Source organism: Anas platyrhynchos, chromosome 3 (genome assembly GCF_047663525.1).
Source record: "Anas platyrhynchos isolate ZD024472 breed Pekin duck chromosome 3, IASCAAS_PekinDuck_T2T, whole genome shotgun sequence".
In the NCBI taxonomy this organism is placed as follows: domain Eukaryota; kingdom Metazoa; phylum Chordata; class Aves; order Anseriformes; family Anatidae; genus Anas; species Anas platyrhynchos.
Window position 1 is genome coordinate 3,775,238 of NC_092589.1, and position 27,709 is coordinate 3,802,946.

The following is a 27,709-nucleotide window of genomic DNA, read 5'->3' on the forward strand; positions in this document are numbered from 1 at the left end:
AGACACATCAGTTTTCTTTTAGAGGGGCTTCCAGTCCCTTCTCATTGCTTAATAGTGCAGAATTGAGGCTTGGACATGGCTGGGAACACAAGTATTTTGCCAGAAAAGGTCTGTGTTACTTTGAACCTTGTGTAACTGTCATTAAAGACTCATTATGGCTCTACTTCTCTTATTTCTCCGTGGTTCATCAAGACCACTCTCTTTCTTTCCACCCTTGTTTTCATGCACAGCTTCCTTCTCCACAGACTCCATCCGTAGTTTCTTCATCTACCACACTTCCTATTCCTCTGCCTGGTTTAATTTGACTGCATTGATACGTTAAGATAAATGAATGTACAGTGATGGCTGAGGGCAGAGCTGGGTATGTGACACAAATCTTGTAAGCTATGTTCAACATGCGGGACTAGCTGACAGAGTAAACTGAAAAGGCAATTTAAGTACTTGTTTATTTAATGCTTGGCAATTAAAAGTTTGGCATTTTTCCTTCAAATTATTGATTGATTTCAACTTTTGAGGTCTCTTTCGGAACTAATTTGTTTATTTTTCTTCTGTAAGCCACTGAATACACAGTGATCTATTTTGTGCTGCCCTGTTTGTTCATCAATTTATGATTTTTGTAAAATTTCTGATGGAAAGGATGGAAAGACGCTCACAGTTGTTTTCAAAATACATATTAATACTTCTAAAATGGTCATTTTAGCTGTCCTTTGTTCGGTTGCTCTTGTTTTAACAATTCTATGCCATCATTTTTACCACTTTTCAGAGTGTGCTTTTGTCACCAGTTCCAGAGCTAAGGGATTCTTCCAAACTTCATGACTCGACTTATGTGGAGGACTGCACATTTCAGCAGCTTGGAACTTTCATTCATTCTCTACGAGACCCTGTCCACAACAGAGTAACTTTAGTAGGTATTCTGTAATTTGAGTCAACACTTAGCAAAGCAAAATGAGGGGTAAGCTTACTTCTACTGTATAGTAAGACATTGCTAGCAGCTCCTGACCGCTAGCAAGGTTATATATTTCTCTATAGAATACCCTAGAAGGCACAGAAGTTTATCAGTTCCTTCAAGTGAGTCAGGTCAAGATTCATTTCAAGTGTCTCATGTAGCTATCATATGAGGTCACAAATCTTAAATGTAACAAATACCCAAGAGTTAGGAATATGCTTAATATATGAATGAGTTCTGAGCTGATGAAAAAGGACCCTAGCTTTATCTAAAGATACATTTTGTAATTCAACTCTTACATTTTTTTTTTTTTTTCAGGAACTTAGCAATAACACAATGGTTCGGATTACAATTCCTGAAATTGCCACTTCGGAACTAGGTACAAGTCAGAATCTGTCACATGAAATATGTTGCATAATTTTTGAGGGTTCTTTTTTGAAGTAGTTTATGCATAGCTTAGACTACAGTGATTCAGTACCATGTATTCCAATCACCGTTAGCTTACCTTGTAGAGCTGCTGCTATTTATTTAGTTATGTTCTGTTACTTCTAGTGCTTCACCTGCCACACTTTTAGAACTTCCTGTGTTCTTTAAGTTGCTTTATTCTCTACTGTTTATGTTCTTGCTTGAGGCTGAGATGTCAGTTCAGACACAAGTTGGTTTCATTAATAAGCAAAAAGACATTTCCCCCCCCGCTTTGTGTGGTGAATTAGAGAGGCTGTGTTTAACCTGAACTGAAGGAACAGAAGGTTGTGTGGTGTGGCTTTTATTGAAACAGTTTCCGGAAAGTTAAAAGTAGGTCCAAGAACTGTAGAGATTTTTAGCACTGATTGGATGAGTAGTATCAGGAAGATGGAAAACTGGCCTAACTTTTGCTTTTTTTCTGTCCCAACAGTGAAAAGATGTCTGCAAGGGGTCAAAGCTATCCTGCCTAAGGAAATAGCTGTACAGATGCTTGTCAAGTGGTACAATGCTTATAATGCTCCAGGAGGACCAAATTATCATTCAGAATGGAATTTATTTGTAACTTGTCTCATGAATATGATGGGTTATAACACAGAGAGACTGGCCTGGACGCGTAATGTAAGCAAGCGTGTATGTTTGTTTTCCTAGCTTAGGTTACTACTACTGGTAATTCTTCAAGGTTTGAAATGGTTAGAGAGACACCGAAGTAAAAAGTAGATTGCATCTTGTTTTAAACGATGAATCAGTTCTATATTTCTAAATTTCAGGTATACGTTTTAGTCTGTGCTTATCACGATACTTGTAAGATTCTTACCACTAAATGGTCAGGTGAAAATAAATTATGAAGATTTTACTCCATTTCATAACTAACACTGATGCACTAAACATTTGTTTCAAGTAATCCATATTAAATCTATTTTGTTTAGAAGCACAGATCACAATTCCTGTTTCCTGTTTCTTAAAGAAGATTCTCCCTGCAATTTCCCAGCAGTTTGCAGCATTTAAAGTTCTATTTTTCTGGCTGTTTTCACTGAATTTATTTGAAATTTTCTGTGAGTTTCCTGCTAGCAAGTACATTTGCAGCACTCACAGGAGGTGGAGGGGGGGAAAGCAGGGATATGTATATTGCGGAAATTAAAGGAATTACAGTATACCCACATTGCTAGCGTTGGCTCATCCCTACCTTTTCATCTGTCCTAGTAAATACCAGGTGTTAGGCAAACTGTGAAGTTCATGCACCATACACTAGACTAACCAGCTGTGTAAAAAAATCTAATTGCAATATGTGTTTTATGTGAAAACAAAGTATCAATACAATTGGTGATTTAGCTATGCAACCTTGGATGTTTTAATATTGAGCTACTTTTGGTCTTCTCATTTCTTACAGCTTGACTTTGAAGGATCGCTTTCACCAGTTATTGCTCCAAAGAAGGCTAGGCCATCAGAAACAGGGTCGGATGAAGTAAGAAATGGTTCTCTTTTACAAATAAAAGCTGCAGGGGTGAGGGGTTTGATTTTTTTTTTTTTTTTTTTTTTTTTTTTTTTTTTAAAAGCAAACAGAGGAACTCCTGAGTAGTGCATTTCATCTGAGCTTACCCAAGATTACAAGCCTTTGGGGGAAGAAAAGTTATTTTGCCCTGTGCTGTGGCTGTATCGTGTGACCTTGCTTGTCAGGGTCCCAGTTTCAGAGAAGTTGGACTCAGGAATGAATGTAATATGAATTACAAAGCAACCCCGGGCAGTCTCCTGACAATGTCAATTGTCTCCTAGATTCTTTATGCCTTTAAAATAAAGTTGGCTTACTCTCCTGTCCACTCAGCACCTTTAGCAAGCTAGGGGCATCAAATTACATACTTCACTGAATGCACTGATTCTCATTGAATTCAGTAGAGTGTTGAAGATTGATTCACTGAGTTTTGCCTAGGCAGGAATAGGAAGTTTTCTTACACAGGCAGTGGATGAGACTTACTAGCATTCCACTATAAGAGGCTTATAAGCTTCGGTGATTCAGTCATGCCATTAGTTTTTTGTGTGTTGACAGTTCAGTGAGCCCATGGGGCTACAGGCTGCAGTCTGCCTGAAACAAAAGGTGAGATCTAATGCCTGATGTACTATGATAGGGGAGGTGCAAAGAAGACTGGGAGCACTGGGTGAATGGCATAAATACTCAGGAAGATGTGTCATGAACAGAGTTATTGGTGCAAAAAGGCACTTTAAATCAGCTTTTTGTTTTTATGTTCTCTTACGTATAAGGCTTTGTTTCTTTAATGTATTAGAGGTGGAAAAAAACAAACAAGGATGTAGCTTAGCACTTGAATCTTGCTGCTGCATAGCTTGCAGGGTATGTGTGGCACATTCACCATAGAACAATTACATTTGGATTGGTTTAGGGGAAAACCTTCTTCTGCAATGGTGCTTTGGAGTTCACTTGCTGGAAGTTTTTGTTCTCTGTGAACCTCTGCCTCTTTCTCCTGTTTGTTTGATCTAGGACTGGGAATACCTCTTGAGCTCTGATTACCATAGGAATTTTGAGTCTCATCCTGTAGCCAAAGCCTTGAGATTGGACCCTCTGGAAGTTTCAGCTCCAAAGGATGACTTTTTACAGAGCCTTAGCCTGGATTCCTCAACCCTCCTTTTTACCCATATTCCTGCTATTTTCTTTGTTCTTCACCTGATCTATGAGGAGCTCAAACTGAATAGTCTAATGGGAGAAGGAATTCGTTCACTTGTTGTTCTTCTGGTTCAGCTGGCCAGGTATGCCAATCTGACAAATCACAGATATTGTATATTGTTCATTGTCTCTCGATGGTGGCTGTGTATGTTTTATTTATTTATTTTAAAAGAGGAATTGAATGGACTACTCATATTTTTGAAGAAAATGAATAAATCATGGTTAAAGATATTTCCAGTAGCAAATCTCTTGTATAGTTCTTGCTACTTGCCATCATCAGCATGATTCACAAGTCTTAGTTCTTGGTAGTTGGGTTTTATCCCTGTGGTACAAGAAAGGGAGAGTGAGGAAGTATGCTCAACAGATTTTGTAAGTCAGTTTTTTGTTTGTTTTTTTTTGTTGTTCCTTCTAATGTGGTTCACATCTCTTTCATTTCAGGGACTTAAAACTTGAAGCTTATATAGATTATTACTACAGAGACTATCCAGCCCTTGTAAAAAGCTCCAGACAGACTTGCATAATTGATCAAGGTGAGTTTGAAATTAGAACAATATAGCCACAAACTGGTGCATTCAGTCTGGTGCCTCCATGAGATGCTTCACAGAACAAGGACCTGGGAGGGAATGATGTTTTCATTCTAGCAAACTCCTAGTTCAGGCTTGCTGAGAAATGCTAGCAGAGAGCTGTAGAAAAGCCTGGTAGAGAGATGTGCCTCCACTGTGAAAAGTGTCTGTAGGCTGGCAGACTCGCAGTTTGTAGTTCATAAAAACTTAATCAGAGCTAAAAGCACAGTCAGAAAAGCTAAAATAAGGACATATATTGTTTTTGCATTTGTTTAGTGTACTACCAGCTGAAATTTGCTAGTCACGTAAGACAAACTACTGGTTTTCCCTGACCTAAATATAATCTCATAATATTGGTCAGGCTTTGCTGCTCATATTTGTGGACAGGGAAGGCAAAGAGGTTACAGCTAAGTTGTTCTCTCACTTAAGCAATTTAATGTTGTTGACTTACAAGACTGTTCCCTTGAGGCTTTTGAAAGTTACATTCCTTTTCACTGTGGGCTGAGATTTTTTTTTCCTTGAAAGACAGAAAGGTGTCTTGTGCTTTTTTTTACTGTCTAGCTATAAACTTCCATCTAACAGGAGGCAGATATGATCTGTATTGTTTTGGTGAAATGCTCTGTTTCTCTAGTTGTACAAAAGAAGTACTGTAGGGCTTGCTTTGGGAATAGTGGAGAATTCTGTGCATTTGCCATGAACTCAGTGTCATTACTATTCATATGATTAAGTCCAAACAGGTTTCATGCACCATCCCTCATTTTTTTCTGCTGAGCCTCCAAGTATCTTTCAGTGGCTGAGTTCCTGTCTGAAGGGAGAAGGAGTGCAGCCTTATCCTTACTTACCAGGAATCTGTGAAAGGAGCAAACTGGTAGTAGTGGTATGTACTTTGGCAAAGAGGATGTGTTTTCGTCTGTCAGCATAGCAGCACTGTGGCCACGGTTTGCCTCAGCTGCTTAATTTTATGTGAGTGAAGTGCCGTTAATGGGAAGTCAAATAATGAAGGGTTTAATCATACCACGTGAAGCAATTAGAGCCTACTGGAGCAGTATTGAGCCTGTGATAAATAACTCTGCTGAGGAGTGTGACTGTAGCTGTATTGTTTGGACACCTGAGCATCTCTGAGGGATGCTGCACTGTACCATGTAGACCTCATCTGTCTGCAGGAGATTCTGTTAGTATCCCTGCAAGATAACTGTGTCAGCCTCTCTCTAGGGGGATTAACAAGCTTTTAGTGGAGAGAATTCCCTGCAAGTCCCATCTTCTCCTTTATCACTTTAATATTGAAGGGTGTGGATGGGTTTTAGCAGGTGGGAGGAGGTGTCTGAGACTGGGAAGAAGAGTTCATGAGTGCAGGGTGCGTGGCCTGTGCTTCACTGCTTATGTTTTTTTGTGGTTTGCAGTAGTGGCATGTGCAATGTAATAATGTAACTCAGTTAACTGTATTTTGTAAGTGAGAATTTCCCGGCTTTTCTCTTGGGCACGTTATCAACATAAATATTTAGCTGCATGAGTAGTTATTAGTGCTGATGTTATCTTCTGGACAGCCTTGACAGCTTATTCACTAAGTGTTTATGGAGAAAACCTGTCAATGCAGGATTTGGAGCAACGATCTTGAGCCTGAGTTGGCTGAAGAGAAAAACAGAGTGGTGAGGCTGTGAACCAAGTGTTCAGGATTAGTTGCAGTCTCAAATTTGAGCTTCCAGGATTCAGCCTGTCCTCTGCTTCAAAGTGTGCAGGGTGGAAGCAGCAACACTAAGACTGTTTAAAGTGCTGATGCTTTCACTTAAAATTTGCCCCTGCCCTCAAACTCAGGGGAACAATAGAGCCTTTTCCTCAGACTAGCACCCATGTCTGTCCAACTGTGTCTTTCTTTCTACTTCTGCCTGACTTGCCTATGCAGAGGTCAGAGCTGGCATGGCGGTAATGCAGCTTGTCAGAAGATCTTTGAGGATATAATCATAACAGATTTTTACCTGGATGTGATTTTGCCTTTGGCAAGCCAGCTTGTCTTGCTCTGTCAAAAAGTAAACGGTGACAGATCACTTTGATTTTGCTGATTAAATAGCTGAAGTGCACCCTGCTTTGAAAGGGGAGCAACTTTTCGCTCAGAGCCTCCACACAGTACCCAATATTCGAGAGGTGGAGGAAACTGAAAGTGAAGAGTGGTGTTCGTAGAAAATATGTGTATTTTCCAAGATAAAATAAATGAAGTGTGAAAAAGATGGGAAAGACAATTAGGAATATATTTTCCTGTTTTGAATATCTTTTTCTTTTTACCTTAGAAACAACTATTAGGGAGAATTCAGTTAATTATTTCAAGGTTTATGTTTCCAAACTTGAATCTAGAAATCTAAAGCATAGAAGTTACTTCGTTATTTCAACCTTTACTTCATGATGTTTTCATAATAAACCCATCTCACTGTTTAAGATTAACTTCTGCTTGTTTTGATAGGCAGTATAGCAATAACTGCAAACTAAGTGGCTCTGTATTATGGTGTCTTTTTCCTATCCAGAGCGTGGCTTTGTACATACTTGGTGATGAGAGCGCTGTATCTAATGAAGCCTCCCATTATTTGTACAAGATTACATCAGGTAAAGATGCTTTGATGCCATCACAATATCTCCTAGTGTCTTGTGTTTGTTACATGCTGTCCTTTTTGCTTGGAGAACATGGGAGTAATATGGCTTTGTCTTTCCTAGGACAACGAAAACAGCAAATAGAACAGGATGACAGTCGGTATGGTTTTTAATATTATTTTAAACTCTGAATTTTTGTCTTTCTGCTGAATTTTTGACTAGTTTTTATTGGCTTATCCTTTACTTTCCATTATTTTACAGATGTAGTTTCAGACACAGCACATCTGTTTCTAGCCTGGCCGAGAAGTTAGTTATTTGGATGACAAATGTTGGTAAGAGCAGCTTTTTTCATCGTGTGACATGGTAACACTTGTAAATAAGTCTCACAATTGCATAGGTACAAAAAACATTTTGTTTAGTTTTGGTAAAACAATTTCTTTTTATTCTCACTAATTTTAAGGTTTCACCTTAAGAGATCTGGAGTCTCTGCCGTTTGGTGTAGCTCTTCCTATCAGAGATGCCATATATTACTGCCGAGAGCAGCCTGCCTCAGACTGGCCAGAAGCAGTTTGTCTCTTGATTGGGCGCCAGGATCTGTCCAAACAGGCGTGTGAAGGGAACTTGCAAAAGGGCAAATCCGTGAGTATGGGCATAAATGGATTTCGTGGTACCGGATATTGGGCAGAGCACTCTGTTCAAAAACTTCTCCACCGGCTGCTGATGCTTGGGGATGTAGGTTATGGTATGTGGAAGGTGCAGAAATCAAAATTGAGGGCAGTGCAGGGTTTACACGTATACAAGGGTTTCAGTATAAAAAACAGCATCCGGCACAGGAAGAGTACATGCATAGCTGTGGTAACTGTCAATAAAACTGATTTTGAACTTAATTTAAGCATAGTGCTCAAAAGTTTTGCCTACGGAGCAATTTAGAATCATAGAATATCCTGAGCTGGAAGGGACCCACAAGGATCGTCAAGTCTAACTCCTAATTTGATTGCTTCTTTGTCCTCCTCCTTTCCAAAATGGCTGCACCTTTTAAAAGGTGTTAGAGAGGTTTTGGCCCTACATCCAGAGACCCTGCCATCAGAACAACGGTGGTGCAGGGAAAATGAAATGTGTATTTGTCAGTCTGGCTCCTTCTTGAGTTGGCATAGGTGGGGTCTCCCTTTTTGCTGGGAGAACTGGATTGCTTTCTGAAATACACTTCTCATATTTCTTCTTTTTTTCTTTTTTCTTTTTTTTTTGTTTTTTCTTAAAAAGGGCTTAGTTACTTGTATCCTGAAGTAAATTGAAAAAAGTGTGCCTTTGGTTGTTTTTCTTTTAAACGTTTTCTTCTGATGGTGGGAATCCGTAGCATCTTTTGGAGTTGTAACTCACTTAAGTGTTTGCTGTTGAGGACAGTGTGGAATCCAAAACTCTGCTTGAAAAAAGGCTAGTGCCATGCATAAAAGCACTTAATAGTAGTAAAGAGATTATTCGTAGTCTTTTCAGAAGTCAGGTAGAGGGACTTGTATTCTTAAGTACATCTTGGTCAAGATAATTTTTGCTGTCTTAGCTTAGGAAGTGATATTAAAATTACTTTTTTTTATTTTTTTAACAGGGAATTTTGGACTAAGTGCATATCAGAAAAGTTAAAAGCTTTTACTCATGTAGAAGAAAAGTAAACAAGCTATATGTTCAAATCTGATGTGGCAGAGTTCGTTAAAAATTCATTTTATTTTCTGCTAGTGAACTTTTGCCCAGCTATAACAGTGCTGAATCTTAAAATGATGATAAATCTGATTTTATCACTTACTTTATAACAATGCCTCGAATATGTGTTACCTTAAAAGGATAAAGTGATCTTCAAACACCAAATTGTTTGTCATTTCTCAGGAGGGCAGGGTGGAGTTTCCTGTTTCAAAACGGACGCTGGCTATATGGGTGGTGCAGTTATGTATTGAGATTTAGTGCATATTTATCAGAAGAAATTGGTTTTCATTCATCAGCTGTTAGTCTACTTGCAGTCCTGGTGTCATGTGTTACAGTGAGCCTTTGGAAGACCCCATGGTTGATCTAGTCTATGTGATTCTCTGTCTTTAGCTTGCTGAAATTCTGAGGTATAGAACGGGAAAAACAACCAATTCAGAGAAATATTTTGCATTTTGTTTTTAGATTTATGGTATCAATATTTGTGTCGATACTTGCCTTGTTACTTCAAGCGAATCTTTTATCCATGGAAGATAGAAATGATAGAACAGAGAGGCTGACTAACCTTAGGGTTGACATTCAAATTGTTTTGTCAGGAAACTACATTCTGCAGGAAAGCTTAGTTCTGCAGAACATGGTGAAGATAAAAAAGAATTGTGCTTTATGCAGAGTGACAGACTTGTTTGGAGCAAGTGTAGGTCAAGCAGACTGTGAGCATACACTGTTGCATCCTGACTTACTCTATCCCTGCTGTTCTTGGTGGTGGTCTTGTGCACTGCTTGTGTGATATGAATAAACTGGTGGGAACAGAGGCATGAATGAGAATTTTTAACATCTTGCAAAGAAAAAGGGGTTTTCCATGACGCTTTGAAGCAATGAAATGCTTCAGTATTTTGTAGTCATATAGCCCTGCTTTGCAAATTCAGAAAACATTCTGGTACTGCAGTGAAAACTAGGTTGACTGACAGCAGCAAACATTTGGAATTCACTGCCATGCAGAATTTTTATTTTATTAAGTAGCTTGCTTTTCCCAGAGTTATTGGGATGGGAGGATAGGGAAATCCAAATTAAAGCCCTAATTCATGAAGACATCAGTGATGATACATGTAACAGTAGAGCATGTGCCTGAACAGAATAGTCAGAACAGCAGCCAGGTTAATGGTCAGTAGGTACTGGAACTTTAAAAAGGACGTTGTTACCAGGGACTACATTTGTGCCTTTCGGAGTTTAGCTTCTCTTTTAATATACATTGAAACACTCATCCATGTTTCTGTGTTTCACTACTGAACTTGAAGAAAAAAAAAATCTTGTTTTCTCAGTCGTCATAGATAACTGTGTAGGCAGGGAGGGGAAAGCCCTTTACAACTACTGCTCTGAAACGAGAAATATTTTTGAAAGGAAGAGAACACAATTTCGTAAGTCACCTCTTCAAGCTTCCACTTTCTGGTTCTTTGCTCGCCAGCCTTTGCTAAAGCTTTGACATATTTGAGATGTCATCGCTTCCTGACGTAATAGTTATTTATCCCATTTAAGTGTGCAAAAATAGCCAATTACGATGTTCAGAAGTCCTTGGGGCCTTCTAAATAAGTGTAAAGAGCGTATGAACAGTGTCATTCGTGACTGCGCAAATACCAGTCCGTTCTATTTGTAACACCCAGCTCAGTGCAGCTAATTGTGCTGAGTGCATTCAGGTTGTTATTCTAGTATTTGATGGCTTTCTGCTGGTTAGCAATATACATATGCACTGCTGAAAATGACTTTTTTTTTTCCTTTCCCTTGCAGTCTGTGGGCCCAGTGCTGTCTTCTGATATTCCCTCTGGAGCGGAATCAGAAGAAGATGAGGATGGCATGAATGATATGAATGAGGAAGTCATGTCCCTAATATGGAGTGAGGATTTGAGAGTGCAGGAAGTACGCAGACTCCTTCAGAGTGCCCGTCCTGTACGTGTCAACGTAGTGCAGATGCCAGAATCTAGTGACCATGAATACATAGAAGAAAAAGAAAACCGGTAAAGAATTCTGTCTGTTTCTAGCAGGTTTTCACTCAGGTGAAATAATGGTGCAGTGTATTTTAGTCTGAATTGAGCATTGAAGTAGGCAGGCATGAGTGAGGGACACACAGAAGAGGGTTGTATTTTATAATCCAGGACTTTGAAGTTCATTGTGCACCAAAACTGTGCTGTATTGATTTGGATGGCTCTTGAGATTGGAGCAGCATATAGGAAAAGCTTGTTAGTTCGAACCCCAGACAGCATGTTGAGATCAGCTGGGGTTTGAAAGCAGACTGTGGTGTTTTCTCCACCTATAAAGTAGTAAATATAAGCACAGGACCAATTCTGTAGAGAACACACATCTGTAGAAAACAGCCCCTATGTAAAACTGGAAAGCCCTTTTTTCAGAGCTAATCTTAGGTCTAACAAGACTTTAGTTGGGGGACCTAATTAATTCTACAGAAAGCAAGTTTACTGCTTCATCCTTCTCTTGAAATTTCCTTTTGGAGCTAAGTCACCTCACAATGAATCCCGTTCTGGTTCTTCATTCACTTATTTTGGGGGTCTTAGAAGATTCTCTTTAAAAAACAAAACAAGGCAACAACAACAAAAGACCAACTTCAGAATATCATTAACATGCAAAACACTCCACAGAAATAGAAAACTAAAGGAATGCATCGAGTGATTCTGTGACTTAACAAGCTGAGTAATCTAACAAGTCTAGAAAGTGTTTCCAGAGTAAGTCATAGAAAATTGTGGTCAGCATTCCTGGAAGTACATTATTAATTCTGTACACAGGTTATTACTAGATGTGATCACTAGTCATAGCAAGATCGCATATGGCAATTAACTTTGTTTTGCTTTCTCCTTTCACCTCGTTTCTGATGATGGCTGCTAACTTGTAGCATGGACTGGTTTAGCTAGCACCTAGCTTTAATGGAAAAAAAAAGGCAAATTTCAACATCATGGCAGCTAAAGTTTATCTTTTAGATTAACCTTGTAGGGATCAAAGATTTTGCCTCCATGGTATAACCTGAAAAAATGAAGAAAGCATGATGTCTGTCCAGTGCCTGGTGTCTGTAGGTTCACGTTATATCATGTATTTGGAGTATTTTTATGTACTAAGCAATTGGCTCAATTTTGCTTTGATCTCTCCAACAGGCTGCTACAGCTGTGCCAGCGAACGATGGCACTGCCTGTTGGACGAGGAATGTTCACTTTGTTCTCATATCACCCTGTTCCAACGGAGCAGTTGCCCATCCCGAAGCTGAATCTAACTGGTAGGTTGCTCAGCCTTTTCCTCTGAAGAAATTCAGTATTTAACAGAATGTGAGGGCATGTCTTTCAGTTGCTACCCCGTTGTTTTTTGAACCTCTTGTAATTTTATGGCACCTTCTGTGCTTTTCCACAAAAAGTTTCATAGCAGAAATGAGCTTTGTGAAGAAGTAGCTCTTTTTGTTTTGAATCTGCCACTTCTTTAGTATCTGCTTCTGGAATTGTCAAGAGCAATGTCATTTTCTAATACAGACCTTAAATCAGGTACATTCTGACAAGTGAAGAGAAGGGAAATAAATTGCCCAAGGATGTGCAGCTGTTTAGTGCTGGGGTCATACAGGATGAAGATACCGCAAAGTCCTCATTGCTGGTTTATCTAGTATACCGTGCTTCATCATCTGACATGCCTGAAGATATTCAAGGCTGTCTTCAGATCAGAAGTATTACTTCTCAAGCTGTCAGTGTTTTTCACTTGGCACCCTGCTGAAGTTGAGAGCTGTTTCTGAAGGGGTTTGGATTCACCTAATTGCTTTTAATGATTCTGTTATGTGCAGGCCGTGCTCCTCCTAGGAACACTACTGTAGATCTGAACAGTGGGAACATCGACGTGCCTCCTAACATGGCTTGCTGGGCCAGCTTTCATAATGGGGTGGCTGCTGGGCTGAAGATAGCACCTGCTTCACAGATAGACTCCGCTTGGATTGTCTATAACAAGCCCAAAATTGCTGAACTAGCAAATGAATATGCAGGCTTCCTCATGGCTCTGGGTCTCAATGGGCATCTCACAAAACTTGCCACACTCAATATACACGACTATTTAACAAAGGTGAGTTATTCTTTCATAAACAACAGAAATATCTGAACCTATTGATTTCTTTAAGCAAACAAACAAAGGAGTCAGCAAATTTCTTTGAAACACTGAGATGGAAGTTTCCTGGCGTGGGTCAGTATTCGAATTGCTTTATTAATATTAGCAGTATGGGACTTCATTTCTGATTAAAGGTTTTTCAGTAGTTTTGTCACTAAATATTTCCACATTGTGATGATGTACAGCTTATTGGGTAGGTGAATGGTCTGAATTTCCTCTGCTCAGTCTGTATCAAAAAGTTCTTGTTAATCTTTGTGCATGAGCTAGAGTTAGGGATCTGAGATTTTACATATATTAAAAGGCTGAAAATCATACGTGCTCTTGAAATCTCACCTTAAATTGTTAGAAGTTGTATCTATTTCCTTTAAAGCTTAAGAATAAATGTTACATATGGTTGGTGGTTGGGAGGAATTGATAATGAACTATGAGGGAGATATGGTCCTCCTAAAGCAAAACCCTCAGGTTTTGCTTTTTAAAACAACCCAAATGTTGTGGGGATTTTTTTGGAAACTAAATACCTGCATTATAGCCATGCCTAGCAGTTCATTGTGTAAGAATTTCAGTTTGGATTGTAATAAGATCTTAGAGCTGGGAAATACCCTTACACCCATAGCAGATAGCGTTCATTATTCCTGAAGAGTTGGTTCAGAAAGTTCAGCAGCTGTGTATATTGAAGAATGTAAGACTTGTATTAGATACTGAGACAAGTGTCTTTCCTTTTCTGAACATGCCTGCTTTCTTTGGTTGCTGATAATTGTTTTCTTTCTAGGGCCACGAGATGACAAGTATTGGACTGTTGCTTGGTGTTTCTGCTGCCAAGCTGGGCACAATGGACATGGCTATTACACGGCTTCTGAGTATTCACATCCCTGCCCTGCTACCACCGACTTCAACGGAGCTGGATGTCCCCCACAATGTGCAGGTGGCTGCTGTGATAGGAATAGGCCTTGTCTATCAGGGCACTGCTCACAGGCACACAGCTGAAGTTCTGCTGGCTGAAATAGGTGGGTGCTAACGCTGAAAAAAACAAGATGAGGGCTGGGAGAGTCGCAACACATGCATGATTTCCACGATGCATTGTGGACCTGAAAGCATTAACATATTTCTTCTTTTAATTATACTTTTGCCACAGCAGTAGGCACCTCCCATTTCCCAAACTCCATTTTTTTCTTTCAAAGGAAAAGAAGCTACTGTGAATTGTGCGTTGGTACAGCAGAGAGCACTCACTGAATTCAGTAGAAGAAATCTAACAGTACTAGTTCTGGATCTATATGCTTATTCCATATGGAAGTTTTGTCTGAATAGAACAGATTTGGAGCTTCTGGGGCTGCCAGTTATTTGGTAGAAGGACTTCTGTAACTATGTATTCCTTCCAACCCCGATGCCGTAGATTTCTGCAAAAGTCCTGACCCTCTATAGCACTTGAGCAGACCTATTGTGCACTGTTCATCCAACAAATCTGGTGCTTCCCATGTTTCTCAGGTCTGCTATGAAGTAACTGTCACTGTAGAAACCAGATTAAGTCACTGGGTGGGAAAAAACACTTGCCTCTTGTAAGAACAGTCTTTTTGACTCACTAGGTTGGTGAAAGTACAGTTGTCATTTCATAAATTCTCCTGTTCCTAGTTTTGTTGTTTAAGGCTTTCCAAACAGCATTCTTTGAGAACTGATTCAGTAAAGTTCTGACCTGAATTGTGTCATCATTCTGTGCATAGTTTTTCTGATTTTATTTCTAACAGTTAAGTTCTTGTTCATGTTTATGTGTAACTTTAGTTAAGAGACTGTGTGGTTTACTAAATAGAGAATTGGATAAATTTTAAGGGTGAGATTATATCTGTCATGTTTTTGGTAATCTGATACGTGCAGTCTTTTCTAGCAACAGCTTTTGAACTGTGCTGACGACATTTGGATAGGTTCAGAGATCTTCAAAGTATATGTAATTGTAACATGGCATTTTCACAGTCTTTGAACTCCAACCATATCCTCTAGCAATACATACTGCTTCTGGAGGGGTTTGCCATTTGGTGATGGATGGGTTAAGTGGCAATTGTTTGTAATTCCACGGAGAACTTCCCTGATTTTCTTGAAGGGATAGACTTTTTTTTTCTGATTTTTGTTAGAAGTGTAATGCTTAATAAGACAATGTTTACTTAGCTGAAATTTTAAAAGATGAATTTTATTGTTTTGTTTTTCTCCAGGACGTCCGCCTGGACCCGAAATGGAGTACTGCACAGACAGAGAGTCCTATTCACTTGCATCTGGGCTAGCCTTAGGCATGGTTTGCCTGGGGGTAAGTGCCTCCTTTTCATTTCAACTGCAATTAGTAGAAGAATCATCATATATTGGGACAGGGGTAATGAGAATTGTTTCATCGTTGACCTACAACTGGCTTTGGCTGAATGGATTTTTTTACCTCATATAGGAAGGCACTTGCATATTATGTCTTCTCCTCTTCACTCCTTAGCACGGCAGTAATTTGATAGGCATGTCCGATCTCAATGTGCCCGAGCAGCTTTACCAGTACATGGTTGGGGGCCACAGGCGGTTCCAAGCAGGAATGCACAGAGAGAAGCACAAGTCTCCCAGTTATCAAATTAAGGTATGTGTTGATGATTTGCGCTCATCTAAGCAGAAAACATTGGTAGCTTAGAAGTCTACAAACGTCTGTGTCTCAGTGAACCAAGTGACTTGGAATGCTTACTCACATCACCTGCAGGCTGTTTGTTGCCTTCCTAATCAACTAGTCTGAAAGTATGCATTATGTTTTCACAGGAGGGAGACACGATAAATGTGGACGTTACTTGTCCTGGTGCCACACTAGCACTAGCAATGATCTACCTAAAGACTAATAACAGGTATTAACCTTGGAATTACTCAAACATTTTGCAGTAACTTGTGACAGGAGTTTAAACGGCCATAATGTTGGCTTTGCTTTGTGTGGCTCACTCAGTTTTGTGCATTGCTGAAATATGATCCGGAAACCCTGTTCCTTTACTGTGCTCTGCAGATCCATTGCTGATTGGCTTCAAGCACCAGATACGATGTATTTGCTGGACTTTGTAAAACCAGAGTTCCTTTTATTGAGGGTGAGATTTTATTTTCTTGCATTTCTCAGTCTGCTGATACTAAAAATGTTTCTTATTTTAATGTCTTTAATTTTTAAATCCAACCCACATGCCTGTCATGCGGAACCCTTTATATAAATAGTGAGTCTCTTACTTGTCAGCCAGTTACACCTTCAAACAATCTCTGCTTGTAGTAAGACAGATCACTTCTCGTACTGTGCTAATGAGACAGAATTTAATGAGAAATATTTGAAGGATAAGTTTTATGCACGGTGTTAAATGAAACATTTAATAAATCTTTTTGTAGCTTTTCCGAAAGTAATTTCACAGATAGAAAAAACAAGTTAGGCTTCAGCATCTGCTATAAGTACATAATGTGCTTTTATTTCAGTTTGCCAGCTAAAGAAACAGAACTTGCAAGGATTTATTTTGTGGTTCTTTTGTCTACGAGCAGAATTTTTATCTTCTAAAATAAAAGCTGTTTTGTTGTTTTTGATACAAAGGCTGAGAAACAGTGAAGGAGCTACTAATAGGTAGCTGGATTGTCTGTATTTCTGGATGCATTTAGTACATTAAAAATAATATTCATGTATTTGTATTATGTTTTGGCTTTATCACTTTTTTTAGACCTTGGCTCGATGCCTGATTTTGTGGGATGACATCTTGCCCAATTCCAAGTGGGTTAACAGCAACGTGCCTCAAGTAGGTATTTAACTTAAAGTGTTTACTTCCCGATTTTTCATCTTGCTGAATTGTTCTACATGTGTACATTGCTTTAGTAATGTGAGCTGCACAATAAAATGAATGTTAATGTGCAGTATTTCCTTCATATAAGAAGCTTAATTTGGTTTAAGAGAGGGTGGGCTGGGCTAACGGTCCACACATTATTCTCTTATCAAACTAAGGCCAGATAAAGCTTCATAGGCCACTGAACAAAGGCAAAAAGGTTGAATGTAATAAACACAAATTGGCATATGGGAATTTCCGATTATATGTAAGGAAAAAAAGCCTTCACAGTGGGGGTGGTCAGACATAAGAAGAGAAGCCTGGGATCTCCATCTTTGAGGTTATTCAAAGCTAAATACGTAAGGCCCCAACCAAACCTGATCTAGCTTTGAAAGGCCTTCCTTTGAGCAGTGGCTTTGGACCAAAGACTACCAGAGTTCCCATCCTGTGGGGTGTTTCAGGTGGCCAAAGAGTATAATGGAGACGCATTTTAAATTTGATACCAACATGACAGAGATGATAGTTACATTGGATTCCTGAACCACTATGGGAGACTCCCATCTCCTCATGGCAGAGGGGATGCGGCTCTTCAGAAAAAGGGGCCTACTCCATATTGACTGGACAAGAAGCCAGTTGCAAAATTTTTCAATATGGAGCTCAGCTATATTCCAAGATAGGTAGCATGGAGTTTTTAAGAGCAAATTAGATAATATCTATCAGAAATACAGGATGCAGATGGACTCCATGGCCTCTCAAGGTCTCATCCTGTGATGAGCAACATCACAGTTCTGACACAATCTTGCCATTGTTTTAGAAATATCTAAGGAACCAGATAAACAAGCATTAAAAGGTGTCCGTTCTGGATCAGCAGTCCAATGGAGCAATAGCATGTGGAAGAAAAGCTGGAAGATTTGCTGGTTCAGAAAAACTAGCTTTTATATTCCTTTGAAACAAACCTGTTTCGTATCACTTATGAACCCTCAATGCCTTGAGGGTTTAGAGAGGTTCCTCTGAATTGTTTTTTCTCTTTTATGCTTTTTTATAGATCATAAGAGAGAACAGCATATCTCTTCATGCAACAGAGCTGCCTTCATCTGAAGACCTGAGTTTAGAAACACTGGCGTAAGTAACATGTAAAAGATCAGTTGCAGATAGAGGAGGATTGTACAAAGCCAAATTCTACTTCTGATAAAACACAGCTGAACTTTTTATAGAGATACCAGTATCAAAGAAATCTCTCCCTTGATATTTGGGGAATTTTATTCTCTGTTTTCTGTAATGCAGGGGTCTTTGGTTTTTTTTCTCCTTTTCTCCCTCTCTTCTTTTCTCCCTCTCATTATAAAATAAGTTTGTGATGCGTACTCAGATTAAGAAGAAAGAGAAACATTTAGTCATTTCCTGTTTATGTTGCTTATTAGGCAAGCTCATGTCTACATCATTGCTGGTGCATGTTTGTCACTGGGATTTCGATTTGCTGGTTCAGAAAATCTGGCAGCATTTAACTGCTTGGTAAGAGTGTTTTTTTCTTCCCGTCAACCCATAGAGCTGTAGGTTATCCTTTGTATCTCTATTTAGTAAGCATTTCTTTTCTTTCCAGTACAAATATGCAACAGATTTCCTGAAATGTTTGTCAGCACCAACAGCTTCTATAGTAAGTTCTTTCAAATTTTCTCTCAATTAAAAGAAGGCTTTGTTGCATAACATACTTTGATTGCATTCGGCTGAAGCCTTAATGCAAACAAAAACATCCCTTTTGCTTCTCTGTATTACAGGCTATTTATAGAATGTGGCAGGGATATGAATCATTATTGTTAAGGACTTTGCTGGTTCTCTGCTCTCCTTCTTTCTGTGGAGTGTGGTTTTCGAACTCTGGGGTAGAAAGCAGCATATTAGATGGACCAGAAGTGTGCGTTTGACCACAGAAATGTAATAATGCCTTCCTTATTCTCCATGAAGACAGGTCACTATAATCTTGAAACATGCCTGAGTGTCTTGCTGCTCTCTCTTGCAATGGTGATGGCTGGCTCTGGAAACTTGAAAGTCCTTCAGCTTTGCCGTTTCATGCACAAGAAGACGGGTGGAGAGATGAACTATGGATTCCACTTGGCTCACCACATGGCTTTGGGGCTTCTCTTTCTGGGAGGAGGAAGGTAACTTGCCATTTCCAAAGGCAGTTCTTGATTCTGCAAGAACTTCTGGAAGAATATACCCTTCTTGGGGAAGCTGGAGCAATGTGCCATTTACTATTTTATTGTTTTGCTTTAAACAATATACCCATTCATAAAGAATTTTCTATTTCAAATTAAACTCTTGTCTTCTAGATACTGCATTACTTAAATGCCATAGGAATGTTTTTGGCTTGTGTTTATTTCCTACTGCTACATGTTTATTTTGCCTGCTATGGGAACACATTTGTGAATTCCTTGCGTGTCTGCACTTTGCTACTGTCCTTCCCTCTTGCAGGAGACGAAAATATTTTGAACACCTGTGGTATTGGCCAGTGTTTGTTAGGACTAAAACTAATAATGTTTTTCAACAGATATTCACTGAGCACTTCAAATTCTTCAATTGCTGCTCTCCTTTGCGCTCTGTACCCTCACTTTCCTGTTCACAGCACAGACAATCGGTAAGGGTTTGCTATGGTTTATATTTCCTTAATTTTCAAGCAAAATCATCTCCTTACAATAGACGTTATACAGGGAGAAATCCTCTAGAATTATTTAGTCTGTAAATACATTTTTGGAGGTTTAAAATAAAAATTGAAAAAAGAGAGGTAAGTGAAGATGTAAGGCAACAGTAGTGATTGTTGATGAGTGAGGAAATGCAGGCAGGTTTCCTGAGGCCTCTACCCAATGTTACTATGACTTGGCTTTTCTAGTTTGTTCAGCAGGAAAAAAAAATCACACAAAATCTGTTCATTTATGATGCCTAATAAGTAATAGTTAAGATTCATGAAATCCCATCCCATTAGCTGAAGCATACCACGTTAAAGAATTTTTTTAAACCTACTCAATTACTTCAAATTTCGCTTTAGTTCATTCAACAGCTGTATGGGGATATTGAGCTGTGTGTGGTTTGGTATTTGGGGATTATTCCATGCCTGTACTGTACAGCGTTGAGTTGCCTATTCCCACGCACAGGTATCATCTTCAGGCTTTGCGTCACTTGTACGTGCTGGCGGCAGAACCAAGGCTCTTAACACCTGTTGATGTGGACTCAAACACTCCTTGTTATGCACTGATAGAGGTTACATACAAGGTAAGGAGTGAAGGCGTTTGAGAAGGTGTGGGAGACAACCGAAAACTGATACACCAAAGCTGTGCTATTTTCATTGTTGTGGCCAGCAGTCTTGGGTTTGTTTTCAAGTTGTGGTGGAGATGAGCCTGATTCTTTAGGCAAATAATTGAAGGGCTGTGTTCAGCCCACTCACGCATTACATGTGCTTTGATGACATCTTGGGAGCAGAATACAGGACAAGTAAAAGGCACCACAAAGTCTTTAAACAGTCAAGTGTGTAATAACTGACCCAGGGACACAGTTCTCATCTTTATGAAGAGGAAGGACTTTCAAAGGCACAGAGGTGTTTGGAGCCATCTGTGTTTTTAAAAGCCCACTTCTGATTCTGCTGACACTAGCAGCTTGGTGTCTCTCCTTGGTGCTTGCATGATAAGTCTCCTGGGGAGGAATCCTTTCTGCATGGTTATTTTGTACAGATTAATGTGAGATGTGTGGTGCTTGTGAAAGACAGAAAGGGTTGCTGGGATTTCAGGGGAGAGGAACTGCAGCTCAGATCCCCTGTGGGGCAGACAGAGATGCTGAGGTTTTGCTTCTTGCTGTAGGATACCCCTATTCATAGTATAGTTTTATTTCTCAAACCTTTGAATTTCAATTGATGTGTGACTGGTTTGCATGGTGTTATGTATTGATCCACCCATGGGAAATATATCGTTAATTTAGGCTTAGGTTTTGTGACATTAAAGGCAATGCTAAGACATGTATTTACTTAGAGCTCAGCAACAGAAACTGACCTCTGCAACAGAGTTGTTGTGAAATCTGCGTTTTCTTTCTTTTCATGCAAAAATCTTTACTAATACGTGAATCCTGGTGGCATTTTGAAGGGCACGCAGTGGTATGCAGAAGCCACCGAGGAGCTGATGGCACCCACACTTCTTCCAGAGCTTCACTTACTGAAGCAGGTAAAGAAAGTCTCTGTTTAATGAGGAATTTAATCACCTGGTTTTTGTGCTGCACACTGTTTCTGCAGGAACATTTTGAGGCTTTTCTTTGATTTCCTGTCCAACCATAGCCAGACTCTGGGCAAAGCTGTCCTATAGCAGTGGCTCAGAAGACAATTCTGTTGCCATGGAGTGCGTGTGCTGTCTTGTGCCTCATGCTTCTCTTCAGTCTTGACCATCACGTTTTCAAGATCTGTTGTAGCAGGGAGTTCCCTGTGCTGGGAGGTTTCACTGTAGGAGAGACAAAGCTAGGTCCTCTTACTTCTGTGTTTTCAGGGTGGGTAGCACGATAAAAGGGCATTTCCACTTGTAAGGGCAGAGAAAGAACTATAGGCTTACGTAGAAAACCCTTACTTTTATGATTCTGGTTACACCTAGTAATAAAAATGCTTGCATTGACAGATCAGAGTGAAGGGACCACGGTACTGGGAATTGCTAATAGATTTAAGCAAGGGAACGAATCATCTGAAGTAAGTATTATTTATAATGCTTAACTGAATAATGGATTTGTAGTAATTAAAAAAAAAAAAGTACAAAACTCCCATACTTGTAACACCTACGGTTTGGAAAGAAGTCTGGTTTTGATCGGTTCACTGTTGTTCATTTGACAGTACAAGTGAAGAAAGAAACTGCGTAGTTGGTTTCACCTGTTGATGTGAATAATTCATGCAAAAACAGGGCAGGGGAAAACCTGATAGTAAAAACCGCAGATATTGGTAGCAGGATTGAGCAGTACCAGAAACCATCTTAATCTCATAGTTTTAGTTTAGTTTTGAGTTGATGTGATGTCATGTTTCCCAGACTGTTGATACAGTAATTAGCTAGCAGTTACCGCTTTGTGAAATACTATTTTTCTGATGTTACGTGAAGTATACAAAGCGCTGCTTGCTGCATGTTAACTCTCCATTGGGCAACTGTGAAAAACAGAAATTTTACCGGAATACAGTATCTGTGAGTAAAATCATTCTCATGTTTGTGTTTTTAGCAGCCTTCAGTGTAACTTGTCGCTGTGAGTAGTGCAGAAGAAGCCAGCTGCATCTTTCAGCAGCAGCATGGTTGTTCTAGTTACATTAACTGCCACCATTCAGATTACTACCATGCAGCGGCTGCTGGTCCGTGCCTTTAGAGATAACAAACAGAACTGATGCAGAGTGCAGAGTCCTCCAGATCAGCGGGCACATACTGACTCATCTACTGCACCAGAGCTGGCAGAAGTCAGCTTTGTCTGGCTGGCTTGAGCACTTGTGTGTCCAAAAAGAGCCTGCCTCTACTGCCCTCGCAGAAAGCAGTGTGGGTGACAAGAACTTGCTGATTTTCGGAGTATCTACTCTCTGGGTCTCCAGATGCTTTGAATCTGTCAGCTGTCCTCTCATGTCACCACACTGGTAGTATTGTCATGTCCTGAGCCCTTTAAAATGGTAGGGATCTGACTAGCAGTGTTTTGGGAGGCAAATGCACGTGTGAGAAATCTTTTTTTTCATATCTTATTACATGTGAGTTGCTGCTGTGTTGTTATGCTAAGCAGTTAGTTTCAATACAGATAATTTAGTTATTTTAGGGATGCCAGTGCCTACAGTTAATGGTGCAACTGATAGGCTAAATCAGGTGAACACGCAGCTGCTTTGCAATAGTGTAACTTTGAACTGCTGCACGCTTCTATTTGTAGGCTTGGTCAGGAATGTGAGTGGGGGGGGGATTTTTGTGTGGTTGTTGTTTTTTTCACATTGAGGAAGGACTTCTTCACTGTCACAGCATGCCCTTAAAGCCTTTAAGGCATGCCAACTTGCATGGTTTTCCTTGGTGCTGAAAATTTATCCTTTAAGAGTCCATCAAGAAGCAGCAATGGCTTCAGGAAATTATATTCCTCCTATCAGTGGGCTCACCTGTTTTTCTTCACCATCGCCTGCCACCACATCGCAATTTAATAGCAGCCCTCCCCTGAAGATAACAAAATTTCTGTGTATACACAAGTTTAAATAATCAGGACAAAGTATGAATGGGGATATTATCATATTTGGGCTGTCGGAGTTCATATTTCTTTTGCAGGTCTGCCTCATTTTGTACATCTGTCAGTTTACAGTAAACCCCCTCGTTATTATTTCAGATCGATCCTTTCAAAGGGTGGCATCTTATATGTGAAGCTGAGAGCTGGGCAGCTCTCGTACAAGGAGGACCCCATGGGCTGGCGCAGTCTCTTAGCACAGACTGTTACCCACCGAAACTCTGAAGCTCGAGCGTTCAAGGTATGGCTTCCAAATTAGTTCTCTGGCTGGCGCAGAGCAACACTGAGACCTCTACCAACACAGACAGCGTGGCACATACAGCTGAAAGCTGGTAAAACTTTGTTAAAAAGAGGTCTAGCAGTAAAGTGATATCACCTCAGAGGTGTGTCTGAGGACAGGCTGGCAGGGAAATGGGAATGCCACCTCTGGAAAGGCTGAGGAAAGCACAGCCAGGTCATGCTGTGTTACTTATTTCCAGCAGAGAGCTCTGCCGCCAGGTTACGAGTACTTAAGTTATTTGCTTTGCTCGAGGGAGAGGAAGTCTAGTGTCTTTCACAGGGCATGGGATGAGCTTAGGCCAAGAGCAACCATGCAAATGTATTTTTGTCATGGACAGACAGAAGCGTTGGACAGATTTTGGCTATGATATGCCTTACGTAGGTTGCAATTTTTTCAACTGAATGCTGGGGAAGGAAAGGATGGGTATAAATTGCTATTTCATTTGTGTGATAAACCAAAAAGTTCAATTTAAGAGTATGTTTTGATCTATTTTTTAGCCAGAAGCAATTTCAGCCTTCACTTCTGATCCTGCTTTGTTTTCGTTCGCTGATTATTTTTGCAAACCAACTGTGAACATGGGCCAGGTATGATGTCTAGATGTGGACTAGCACAGTTTCTCATTTTCATGAACAAAAGGTGGGAAAAATCTGTGTTTAAATGAGAAGAACAGAAATTAGTCCTTCAGGTAGTGGGGATGGGGAATATTCGAAGGGATGTTTTGCAGTTCAAAGGTGCAGAACAGTGTTAATCTTGTAGGTGTTATTTTTCCATTGGTTAGGTTCACGAAGTTACAAAATAAGAGTTGTGTTACATTCATTGCAGAATGTGTTTAACAAATACCCAGAGCCCTGTTTGCTGTCCTGCAGCATTTAGGTGGAGTCACTCCAGAAGGGTTAGGGGTTTGCACTGTATTTCTCTGCACAAAATGGCTTAAGGGATGGAGTAAAATACAACTGTGTTATGCCTAGTTTTAATAAGCATGAGAATGAAAGCAAGCTGTGTCGCATTGTTAGCTATCATTAATTTATGGAATGTTAGTGCATGGGTTAACTTTAATGGAAGGAAATGCAAGTAATGTAAGAACCTGAAATAAATTGTACCTAGCATGTGCACTTTGTAAAACATGTGTCTTTTATCAGAAACAGGAAATCCTGGATCTTTTCTCTTCAATTCTTTATGAGTGTGTTACCCAAGAAAATCCAGAGATGCTGCCCACATACATAGCAATAGATCAGGTGGAGTAAATACTATTTATTTATTTATTTATTTATTTATTTATTTATTTAAACTATGCTTTAGGCATAAGAGTATTGTTTGTTGCGTGCATTTTTACAGAGAACCGAAAGGAAGAACAAGGCATATGTTAATGAGCTTACACGGAGACAGCAGCAATTTTAAAAGCAAACTGGAAAATAGTCTAAGGTTGTGAAAAGTATAAGTAATTCTTGTGTAAACAAGAAACATCAGCTGGCAGCTCTTCTAAGTAGGTGCTCAGAAGGGGAGCCCCTGGAGTTGAGGGGTGTTTAGGATTTCTTTTCTTTGTGTTTATGACAGCAACATTTCTTTCCTCCTCCAGTTTCTATTCTCACAGTCACTTTGTATTTCCTCTCTACTAGGCTGTGAGGAGATTAGAAAGAAGAGAAATGTCCGAGACATTTGAGCTGTGGCAGATAAAGCTGGTGTTAGAATTTTTCAGTTCCAGAAGTCACCAGGAGAGGATGAGCAGGAATCCAAACCGAGGACTGTTCATGAACTCTGAATTTCTGCCTGTGATGAAGTGCACTATTGATAACACTCTGGATCAGTGGCTTCAAGGTATAGAGCAGATGACTTTAATCCTACGGCTGCGGTCACAATTCAGCGTTCTTGTCTTCTTACTGATCTGTATTCCCAAAGCCCCAGGTTGACTTTTGCATCAAAAGTACTGAAAAATTATTATAACTGAAGCGGCAACGGATGTTAGCATAAAGCAACTTCTTTGCCTTGTATTTTAGCCTTAGGAACATGTATCACATACCTGAGACAAAAGTTTTGTTTTCAGAATTGAGGGGAAGACTTCAGTAACGGTTTACAGAAAGAGGTCTAAAGTCATGCTCGTGTACTGCTGCTTTGTAACTGTCTCTTTCGTATCTTGCCTACCAATGTATTGCTTAGGCTTTCTTTAACTTGCTACTGGAAGCGAGTCAGGGAAATACTGGATTGTTTTAATCTGTTTCCCTCACGGATGGATAGATAGAATTGTTAATATAAGCTTCAGTTACTGCCCTCAAAACCATTGTTCCTTAATTCTCATAAATATTGCCACAAAAAAAAAAAAAAAGCTTGAAGTGTTCTCTGGCTGCTTAGTGATACTGCAACTTGAAAAAAAAACCTAGTGATATTATGAATTATGCATGATGGCAATATTGCACGGAAAGTTTAATTACTGTTGAAGTCTATTGTGCTATGCAGGGAAAATGCTTTCCTAGTATTTCCTTGGGAGAGTTTTCTGGGAGCAAGAGTGAGGGATGACCACAGCACATAGGGGGTGTAGGATAAAAGTTGGCCATGGCAGAAGGAAAGAGGTTTACAGACAAACTCTTAGCCCTCCTTCTGTGGGGAGGTGGAGATTCTTTCAGCAGGCTCCTCCTGATGAAATACTGTTGTCAGGCTTTTCTGTTACCACCCTCACATGCTCCCTAAATTTCATCAGCGTGTCTTATATGTTATAGCTGGAGGGGACGTCTCCTTGCATTCCTACCTAAGCGGGCAGCCTACAGATGAATCTCAGCTGAGCATGCTGGCTTGCTTCCTCATTTACCACTCTGTCCCAACACCGGGACAGCTGGCAGCTGGAGGCTTGGAAGGTAAGGCTGGAGTGTGAGGCAGCACTCTGAACTTAGGTGTACACACGCTGTTGGGTTTGGTCTTGTATTCTGAATGGAGTACATCCTGTAAGTTAGGTGACAGTGGGCGTTTCCTTTGAAAGCTGCCACGTTGATTTTTACTCTTGGTTAATTGCCTTGAATGTGAAAGTAGACGGTGGAGTCTTTATGCAGGAGTGGAGGAGCCAGAACTAGCCAACGTGAAGAAGTCTTGGCTTTCGTCTGGCCTACAGGAAACAATATCCTCCCAGGCAGAACCAGATAAGACAGCCTGTGGCAGGGGAAAGCATTTCTCTTGTTAGGCTAGCCGTGTCCTGAATGTCCTTAAATCTCTTTCCTGTAAGTACCTGGTTATAGCGATTACTTTTTCTTCCAGGTTTCCAATGGTAATCTATTTTGGGATGCAGAGAACTCCTGGGCCCTTTCTTAGGCAGCTTTTCTTTTGCCCTCCATCAGTCCAACCTGGGGAAATACCAGTCCGCCTCCGCTTGCCTCAGGAGTGACTTGGTTTCTCAGGTTGCAAAAGAAATGCAGCTGGGCTTTGATTTGGGGAACTCTGTGGCTTGCTCAGGGGTGTGAAATGAATGTCACTACCTCAGTGGTGAAAGGAATCTGTTGCTGAAAGCCACGGCCCCTGGCCCAGGAGTCCTGTGCAGCCATGGCAAACTGAGCATCCAGGCTAAGGCATCTCGTCTTGAATCTTTTCTGGTCAAGTGGCTGGGTATCTGTTCAGGTCAAAAGGCCTTCGTGGAAATCCTGTTTTTTTTGTGTCCTCTCTACCTGTTATAAACCTCTGTTTTGGGAGTTCCTGGCCATATTAATCAAATTCGGCATTTCTTAAAATTCTGTTATAAAAACTCACTTTTTGACTCGCATTGCAACAAAATTAGTAGCACATCTCCAGAAATACACCCTGAACCCTGGCTGACTCTTCTTACTGTCTTGTTAGTTCCTTTACTGGGCAAGCGTTACACCAGTATGTGATAATTTTCTTTTGTTCTATGATCTTTTTAGGAAGCACAAACTTCTCTGAGCTGCTTTTGAAGTTCAAGCAGTTGAACATGCCGGTTCGTGCGTTACTAAGGCTCGCTCCTCTGTTGCTTAGAAATCCGCAGTCCATGGTGCTGTAATTACACTGGCCTGGAAGTCTGCAGCATTCATTTTACACGAGCTTACTGAATGACAGCCAGTGTGTTGTTCCATGCTATTCAAAAACATACAGGTAAAATGTACTTAATTTTGTAACTTCATAAACAACTCGAACTTCAAACTTGTCCCCAGCTGTGGTGACTGTGACGGGGAGTTATTTATAAATTGCTACACGAGTAAAAAGAATTGTGTAAAAGTGAACTAATAATAAATTTACTTTTGTAACTAACGATTACGTTCAGATGTGTCTTTTGTGGTGAATCATGAAAAGACCTTGGCTGAGAACCATATAATTTCCTTATTTTTTTCATAGTTTCTTTGTTTGTGATGTATCTTAATCCAC

The 27,709-nt window shown here is 40.0% G+C and overlaps 1 protein-coding gene across 4 annotated transcripts in view; it reads left to right on the plus strand.

Annotated features, from left to right (window-relative positions):
• Window positions 1–27,595, plus strand: part of ANAPC1 (anaphase promoting complex subunit 1) — a 35,708-nt gene extending 8,113 nt beyond the window's left edge. For 2 of the 4 annotated variants that reach the window (XM_072035071.1, XM_072035072.1), the window contains exons 14-47: window positions 764–904; window positions 1,265–1,325; window positions 1,842–2,041; window positions 2,799–2,873; window positions 3,900–4,165; window positions 4,521–4,612; window positions 5,374–5,522; window positions 7,159–7,237; window positions 7,346–7,382; window positions 7,484–7,554; window positions 7,683–7,861; window positions 10,694–10,920; window positions 12,064–12,182; window positions 12,732–13,003; window positions 13,815–14,049; window positions 15,244–15,335; window positions 15,510–15,644; window positions 15,818–15,900; window positions 16,053–16,131; window positions 16,738–16,812; window positions 17,882–17,958; window positions 18,255–18,345; window positions 18,434–18,487; window positions 18,793–18,986; window positions 19,376–19,462; window positions 19,977–20,094; window positions 20,955–21,032; window positions 21,474–21,541; window positions 23,176–23,314; window positions 23,851–23,937; window positions 24,493–24,588; window positions 24,970–25,168; window positions 26,065–26,199; window positions 27,232–27,595. In XM_072035071.1, coding sequence (XP_071891172.1) covers window positions 764–904; window positions 1,265–1,325; window positions 1,842–2,041; window positions 2,799–2,873; window positions 3,900–4,165; window positions 4,521–4,612; window positions 5,374–5,522; window positions 7,159–7,237; window positions 7,346–7,382; window positions 7,484–7,554; window positions 7,683–7,861; window positions 10,694–10,920; window positions 12,064–12,182; window positions 12,732–13,003; window positions 13,815–14,049; window positions 15,244–15,335; window positions 15,510–15,644; window positions 15,818–15,900; window positions 16,053–16,131; window positions 16,738–16,812; window positions 17,882–17,958; window positions 18,255–18,345; window positions 18,434–18,487; window positions 18,793–18,986; window positions 19,376–19,462; window positions 19,977–20,094; window positions 20,955–21,032; window positions 21,474–21,541; window positions 23,176–23,314; window positions 23,851–23,937; window positions 24,493–24,588; window positions 24,970–25,168; window positions 26,065–26,199; window positions 27,232–27,347 — 4,206 coding nt within the window. In that variant the 3' untranslated portion in view covers window positions 27,348–27,595. The remainder of the gene's footprint in view (window positions 1–763; window positions 905–1,264; window positions 1,326–1,841; window positions 2,042–2,798; window positions 2,874–3,899; window positions 4,166–4,520; window positions 4,613–5,373; window positions 5,523–7,158; window positions 7,238–7,345; window positions 7,383–7,483; window positions 7,555–7,682; window positions 7,862–10,693; window positions 10,921–12,063; window positions 12,183–12,731; window positions 13,004–13,814; window positions 14,050–15,243; window positions 15,336–15,509; window positions 15,645–15,817; window positions 15,901–16,052; window positions 16,132–16,737; window positions 16,813–17,881; window positions 17,959–18,254; window positions 18,346–18,433; window positions 18,488–18,792; window positions 18,987–19,375; window positions 19,463–19,976; window positions 20,095–20,954; window positions 21,033–21,473; window positions 21,542–23,175; window positions 23,315–23,850; window positions 23,938–24,492; window positions 24,589–24,969; window positions 25,169–26,064; window positions 26,200–27,231) is intronic. The other 2 variants (XM_072035073.1, XM_027453191.3) reach the window with 1 other exon arrangement.
• The last annotated feature ends 114 nt before the right edge of the window (window positions 27,596–27,709 follow it).